The sequence below is a fragment of the Sesamum indicum genome, linkage group LG11 (genome assembly GCF_026168435.1).
Source record: "Sesamum indicum cultivar Baizhima isolate 11 linkage group LG11, ASM2616843v1, whole genome shotgun sequence".
NCBI classification, from domain to species: domain Eukaryota; kingdom Viridiplantae; phylum Streptophyta; class Magnoliopsida; order Lamiales; family Pedaliaceae; genus Sesamum; species Sesamum indicum.
In genome coordinates this window covers 14,780,852-14,788,564 of record NC_142667.1, presented here as the reverse complement: position 1 = coordinate 14,788,564, position 7,713 = coordinate 14,780,852, and the positions used below count along the sequence as shown (strand labels likewise).

The following is a 7,713-nucleotide window of genomic DNA, read 5'->3' as shown; positions in this document are numbered from 1 at the left end:
GTATAGACTTGAGATGATCAAAGTTCACACGGATATTATATTCATTGCTGTACTTGTGAGTGACGAAAACTTGGAACATGACATGTTTCCACATATGATCCATATATTAGGTGACGGACCGGGCGAGTTTCAGACCTGAAAAGCATAACCTGCCCATGGATATATGGCCTTACAATTCATTACTTGGCAACTTGTGAGTAAAGTATCATACATTTATCTATGCACGTCGGTTTGTTGTTATGCTTGTTCGTAGTCAAAGATCCATTAGTCAAAAAGTCGAGTTATAAATAGATTTGAGGCTGTAATTAGATAATCCAGATGCTATACTATATCAAGATATAGACAATACAAGGGAGCCAAAAAATCACTTGGGAGCTAGGTGTTTGAGATGTACGTCATTCTAGTTGTGTTTTTCCTTAGCCTCATTGACCGTCTCGACCCTGATTTTCACCAGTCCGTGCAGAGGAATTCGAACTTGATGCCACCATATTCACAGCTTGGCCATGCGTGAACCGTTGTAATTGTATCATCCGTCCATATATGCCATCAGGATAGTTTTTCAACAGATGGGAATGGGAACCTTGTTCTGCCACTTTCCCATCATCAAGGACCGCAATGACGTGGGCGTTTCTGATTGTTGATAGTCTGTGTGCAACCACAATTGTTGTCTTTCCAGCACAAGCACGGTCTAGTGCTTCTTGTATGCACCTTTCTGACTCGGCATCAAGGGCGCTGGTGGCTTCATCAAGCAACATTATATCTGGTTTCCTCAGGAAGGCTCGAGCAATGGCTATCCTTTGCTTCTGTCCTCCGGACAGCTGCACTCCTCTTTCCCCGGCAAACGTTTTGTATCCATCATGCAATGAGGATATGAATTTATGGGCGTTTGCCAAGGTTGCTGCCTCGATTATCTCTGCTTCTGTGGCTGACTCGTTACCATAAGCTATATTTTCGTAGATTGTTGTGGCAAAGAGGCACGGTTCTTGTGGCACTATGGCAATGTGGCGTCTCAGTGACTTGAGATTGTATTTTCTGATATCCTTTCCATCAATCATAACCCGTCCAGACGATGGTTCGTAGAATCTCTGTACAAGTGCAATGACTGAACTCTTACCACAGCCACTAGGTCCCACTAGAGCAAGAGTTTTCCCTGCTCGAGCACGAAGATTTAGATCACGGAAGACTGAAATGTCAGGCCGTGTGGGGTATGAGAAGTCCACATGCTTGAATTCTACTTCGCCACGTAACCGGTCTGGGACGGCAGTGGCATCTGGATCATCAGGCTCAATTTCAGTCTTACGGTCAAGGAGGTCGAAGACCGAGCGCATTGCACGACCACCCTTGATGAAATCGGGGGCGAGGGTCAGTGTTTCAGCAGCACCATTAGCAGAGACCATGAGGACCATGAAAACACGGATCGTCTTTGAGAAGTCAGAGATTCCATGCTTGACAAGCCAAGAGGCGTACCATAGCCCGAGCGCATAGGAAGCATAGAGCAAGAATTGCGCGATCCCATAACCGCTCCCGGCTATCTGTCCTTTCCAGAAGCAACGGCGTAGAGGAGTCTGAAGGCTGGAGGTGAAAAGACCAACAATTTTGGCTTCTGAGTTGAAAGCAGCAACTGTTCTTATGTTAGCCACGGATTCCCCTGCCAGCTGCGTCGCCTTAGCATGTGCAGCCTCTAGATCACCAGAGAATCCATTCATGAACATTTTCTGTTCAAAGCGAATTGATAGTCAATGAGTATTTTCTAGAGTTTAGTCATTTATGATCAACTGCGCCAACTTCTCATAAAGTGAACTGGTAAATTTGCCACATTGTTGTTTGTAGTGAACTAAGATGTGAAAATTAGCTAACCTGTAAGACAGTTGCTGCCACGACAACAGGAAAGACTGCAATGAGTACGAGGGCGAGACGCCATTGCAATACGAATCCGGCAGTGCAGGCAACAAGCATAAGAGCAGAATTCTGCATTATAACAGAAATCCGGTCCCCAATTGCTGATCTGACATTATTTGCATCAAGAGCCAGCCTTGCCGAAACTCTAGAGCTTTCATTCTCTTCCTGATCAAACCATGCCATTTCATTTTTTAGCACCGCGGCAAACATTTTTTCCCTCACACGTTTTGTTAAGTTCTCTCCCACCGTATCCCAGAAATAGTGCTGCAATGTGTTGAATATGAGGGCGGCTGATGACACACCGATTAATAGGTAGCAGTATTTTGCAATTTCCCTAATCATATAAGCATGATCCGGATTGTAGTAGACGCTGAGAACAGCACTCAGCACATATGCAAAGAACGCACTGAGAGAACCACAAACGACAGAGCCTATGGAACCAACCAAAGCATAAGCCCATTCAGGAGAATTCATCTTTGCAAGGCGCAAGAACGAGCTTGCTTGCTCCTTAAATGGAAGCTTTTCAATCCGATAATTAGGATATGCAGCATCCAGGGAGAGGCTGAAGTCAGAGGTAGAGAAGTCGGACAATCTTCTCGAGTAAGGCGATCTGCCGTAGGAAGAATTTCTCGTAATTATTGGTGAGCTTACTGAGTTCCTCGCACTAGAAGGCCTGCACAATAACAATCACATCACTAAATATGCTATCAACTTAGAAAGTTTGGAAACATTTTATTCGGGATATCAAGAAGGTGGGATCATTTTAAGTGTACCTCGCACTACTTTTTCTGGCATTGCTGAGAGCAGCTTCATGAGCTGCTTCTTGCATTTTGATGAGCTTGGCATAGACACTGTTTTCTCCTCTAGCAATAAGGTCATCGTGTGTCCCGATCTCAGACACGCTACCTTGCTGCAAGACGGCAACAAGGTCAGCTTTCCGAATGGTCGAGAGGCGATGGGCAATCACTAGAGTGGTCCTTCCAATCATGAAACGGTCTAGTGCTTCTTGGACCAGCTTTTCTGATTCAGAATCTAATGCACTAGTTGCTTCATCCAAGAGTAGGATGGCTGGGTTCTTTAGCATTGCCCTTGCTATAGCTATTCTCTGCTTCTGTCCACCTGAGAGTTGCAACCCCCTGTCTCCAACCTGCCATTGTCGAATTAATATTTTGTTGATGCTTTCAAAAGAGACGTCCAACAAGTGAAATTCTGTTCCATTTAATGACTACTTTAAAGTAAATAAGGCCTGAGCCTATTTTCTACTTAATACAAGTGTGAGGTTACCAGGTCTATGTTTCTCCCTGACCAATGCTTGATGCACGAATAAATTCCTGAATCACATTTTAGCTCACAATTTTCACTCAAACCAAGGAAATAAACATGACACTTTCTGGTATTAGGCTTTCAGAAACTGATTGTTTTGACAAACCCGTATTGGTGCAAAATAATCCGAATATTTCCTCCAAGCCTGTAAAATCTTAGCAGTTATTTTTTACAATTATTATATGTCCCGAGGTGGAATCCAAACATACTATAGTCTTATTATGCTAGCATTATTTTCTCCCTTCTGCTTTCATTCTCATCCCAGGATTAAGAAGCTTCTGGTTTCTACACGAGTGAATACGAACCGACCATACAACCGCACATGCATTATTGACTGAAACCATGTTACCTTTTTTTTAAATGCATGACCAAACACTGCCACACTTTTGACTTAATAAACAATGTTAGGTTGGTTTGTTGACCAAATAACCCATTCAGACCCTGATGCAATAAAATATCAAGAGCAAACCACATTCCCCAATGCCCAGTGTGGGATCCATGACCAAATTCACATCTTAGGCAATGAATCATATCTCGATCCGGAAATGTCTAAAATGTGTGGCCAAGAAGATGTTTCAATATTGCAAATAAATTTTGGATCTCTATCCATCAGTCTAGAATGGGCTCATGGATCAATCCTACCATGTGAGTTGATATATCAGATGAAATCATAATTGAAGTGTTATTTTGAGCTTTAAATGCTTTCCATAATGAACTAACTAACCTGAGTATCATAGCCATCTGGGAGCTTGACAATAAATGAATGCGCATTAGCGACTCTGGCAGCCTCTTCAATTTCAATAAGAGTCGCATCAGGTCGACCCAATAGTATGTTTTCTTTGATGGTGGTGGCAAACAGTGCAGGTTCTTGGCTTACCAGCCCAATTTGCTGCCTCAGCCATCTCAACTTCAGTATTTTTATGTCATGTCCATCTAGCAGAACTTGCCCTGCGAAGTTGCAAGTGCTTAGCAAGAGAAGCTTTTTACCCCCTAAGAACCACTATCTCCACTGTGCACAAGGATTAGAAGAACTAAGAACCAAAAACTGCCAGACATGTAATGGAGTTCTCCACCGTAAGATTGAAACAATAATGAACGAGAATAAGACAAGATTTATTAAAAATGGATCATCACCTGAAGTAGGATCATAAAATCTCTCAATTAGGGATACGATTGTGCTTTTTCCGGAGCCGCTGCTTCCAACCAAGGCTATTGTCTTCCCAGCCGGAACAGTCAAGGAGAAATTGTTGAGTATTTGAGTTTCTGGCCTTGAGGGGTAGGAGAAGTCCACATTTTTAAGCTCCAACTGTCCTGTAATGGATTCCAACTCCAAACCTGATTCACTGTTTCTGTCGACTTCTGGTTTGTGATCGATAATGCGGAAGATTTTGGCAGCTGCAACTCTTGCCTTTGCAAATGCAGCCATACTTGGAGCAGACTGCCCCAACGCCCTATCAATTTAATTGGATTCATTAAGTAAAAGAAATACAAATAGAACATCAAGTTTTGCTGCAAAAAGTTCATCAGAATGGACTAATAACTTACAGCCCACCAATCATGACAGCAAACATTGTTGCAATGGCAAGACCTCCATTGGTGAAATGGTGCCTAACCAGGTATCCTCCATACCAAAGAAGAAGGGCATAACAGCAAAAAACAGTAAAATAAGTAGCTCCAAGTCCCATTCCTTTGGCAAATCCAATTCTGTACCCAATCTTTTGGGCAACTCTCAGAGCTGCAGAATAGGACTGTAATGCTCTTGACTCGCCTACAAATGCCAACACCGTCCGAATTTGGGCTACCGTCTGCAAAATTGATATCAATTCAGATATACACAATGAAGAAAAGAGCATTTGTTTTGTTAAGCTAAGATCATTTCAAGAACTATTCATATTTTTCACCTGTTCCACAATGTTTCCTGCTTGTGACAGAGCTTCTTGGCTCTTGCTGGAGAACTTCGCTAACATGGCCGTGTGGATACCCCCAATTACAGCTATCAGTGGAACTACAGCAAGAGTGACCAGGGCCAGTTGCCATACTGCAGTGAAACCCACCACAAACCCAGACACAAATGTGGCCATGTAGTGCAAGAAATTACCCAACTGAAAAGAACCAAAATAAGAAAAAGGGCCTAATCAGAAACCAAAATCGCAGGACTTTTACACATTTTACAAACGAAAAATCAAGAAAAGACCACTTGTTGGGTTTTCCCTATTTCTTCTTCACCTTTTCACTAATGGCATCTTGGACCATCACTGCATCAGTGTTAATGGCGAAAACTACATCAGATGTCCGGACCTCTGTATCAAAGTACTGAATATCTTGGTTCAAAGCAGCCTCTAAGTACTTGATCCTCATCTTTGTTGACTGCCTCTCTCCAGTCCACATCCAGCACGATATTTCTGCACCCAATCAAATCATCCCAATATATCAATCAAGAAACTTGAACAAAATCTCCAGAACCATTGCTTAAATGACCCAAAGAATGCATTTTTATGTCCTTTTTCCCGAACTTACCTGCCCATGAAGATGCCCATATCGCAGCTCCCACAACAAGAAAATAAAGTGCATACTGCAAATAACCATCAGCACAAAGAGAGAGATTACATTGCTTCCCTTTTCTCCAATTTTTCCAAGGAAAACAAACAATCCAGGCACTGTTATTCAAACAACTTACCTTCAATACTTCCTGTGTCATCTTATCAACATCGTTCGCATTGGAGCCAAAAGAATTAACAAGATCAGCAAAGAATCTAAGGAACAGAGGCAATGAGCTGCCATGAACAATCGCACCCACAGAACCAATTGCCATTAGAACATAGTCCAGCCCATCCGCAAACCGGAACAGCTCACTGAGCCCAACAGGCGGCGGCGAACCGGGCTTCTCCGGCTCACCACCCCCATCTTTCTTGCCGTCAGTGGTTGAAACCTCCATCACTGCCGCTGTTTCTCTCCTCTCCACAGAATCTTGGGAGGGCCCTTCTCCCTGTTTGACTATTTGTGCGGTAGGTTCAGTTGAAACAGCAGTGGATGGTATAGTGTTAGTATTAATGCGGTTGTGGGCTTTAATAGAAGGAGGGTTGTTGCTGTCAGCAGCTGAGTTCTCAGAGTGAGCTGACACAACAAGCTCAAGCCCTTGCATTTCAGACCATCTCCACTGCTCTACCGTCTTTATCTCCTCAATATCCTGTTCTATCATTTTTCCTTTTTTTTTTTTTTTTCCCTGTCTTTTTAAATTATCTGTACAATTACAATTACCAAAAATCAACCCTTTACGTTGTCTTTCCACACTACCTAATATTTCTCTCAGTTTTATTTCCAAGATTTCATTTTTCTCTCTCCTTGTCTTATCTTACTATAATTTAAATCTGGTTTCCTCCTCCTTCAACGGCCAAGAATGTTCATACTAATTACTGCTAGATTAGAAAGAAACTGCTTTGTGAAGCTTGATTAATTACTCTTTTCTTGTTTACTTTATTCATAAGTTATTTATTCTTCTCTTTTCTTTTCTTTCTTTTTACAACAGGGACATGATTGCTTTAGCTGCATCCGTAAAAAACAGGGACACACACACACACGCACAAGTGACAGAAAATTGACAGATGATGGGAGAGTGAGGGCCAAGGGCAAGGCTAGAGAGAGAAGCGGAATGATGGGTGAGAAAGAGAGAAAGGCACCCGACAAAGAATACTGTGTGTAAACTTCAGATTGGGTTTTTGACCAAAGACAGATTCCCATGATGTATGGAGCACAATCAAAACATACGTATTCATACCAAAAAAATAATAATGTAATAACTAAACTCATACCATGTATGTATTCACCTATACCTAGTATTTGCTTAAATGTCCCTCTTCCCCCCACCAATTGTTTTTAAACTCATAATTAATTACCTTACTGTTTTTGACTTGAAGAATACATTATAAATGATGGAGAAGCTGTGGCTTCCAGTCCAAGTTAAAACTCGCGGGGGGTTGGGGGGTGGGGGCCTATGCCTATGCCTCTGCCTATGGTAAGAAAGTCCATGTTCAAACCATTCCTCATTGTCTATCTCCGATAAATCCGGCAGTCTTTTCTTATTATTTTATACTCCACAGTCACCCCTCTTTCTTTTTCTTTTATATTTTTTTTCTCTTCTTAATTTATTGCTCATTTTGGGCAATTTTCAAATGTTCTAATTCGAGATTCTATCATATATATATATATATATATGTGGATATTTGTCCTAATTTATTAAAAATAAAAAATATTATATTATTTTATTTGTTAAGATATGATCATATACTTGTTGTTTTATACAAAATATATATTCTGAATTTTATTTAAATTAATTGATTATATTCACAAATTTACAAGAATTATAATACCGAAATTGGCTGTCATTTTTGAATGATTCCCTAAGGAGGTGATTGAATAAATATAATGAGGAATCTTGAGATAATATGATGATTTTCTGACAAAATTATTGATTATCTAGGTGCTGTAATGTAC

The 7,713-nt window shown here is 41.2% G+C and overlaps 1 protein-coding gene across 1 annotated transcript; it reads right to left on the bottom strand.

The window, feature by feature from the left end:
* Window positions 1–264: 264 nt before the first annotated feature.
* Window positions 265–6,681, bottom strand: LOC105174264 (ABC transporter B family member 1). Its single transcript, XM_011096307.3, has 10 exons — window positions 5,900–6,681; window positions 5,740–5,794; window positions 5,449–5,624; window positions 5,124–5,324; window positions 4,768–5,027; window positions 4,357–4,673; window positions 3,947–4,170; window positions 2,673–3,046; window positions 1,858–2,572; window positions 265–1,715 (listed from the first exon to the last, which is right to left on the bottom strand). Exons 1-10 carry the CDS (start codon window positions 6,419–6,421, stop codon window positions 423–425), a joined length of 4,137 nt encoding a protein of 1,378 aa, XP_011094609.1. The 5' UTR covers window positions 6,422–6,681; the 3' UTR covers window positions 265–422.
* Between the last annotated feature and the right edge of the window lie 1,032 nt (window positions 6,682–7,713).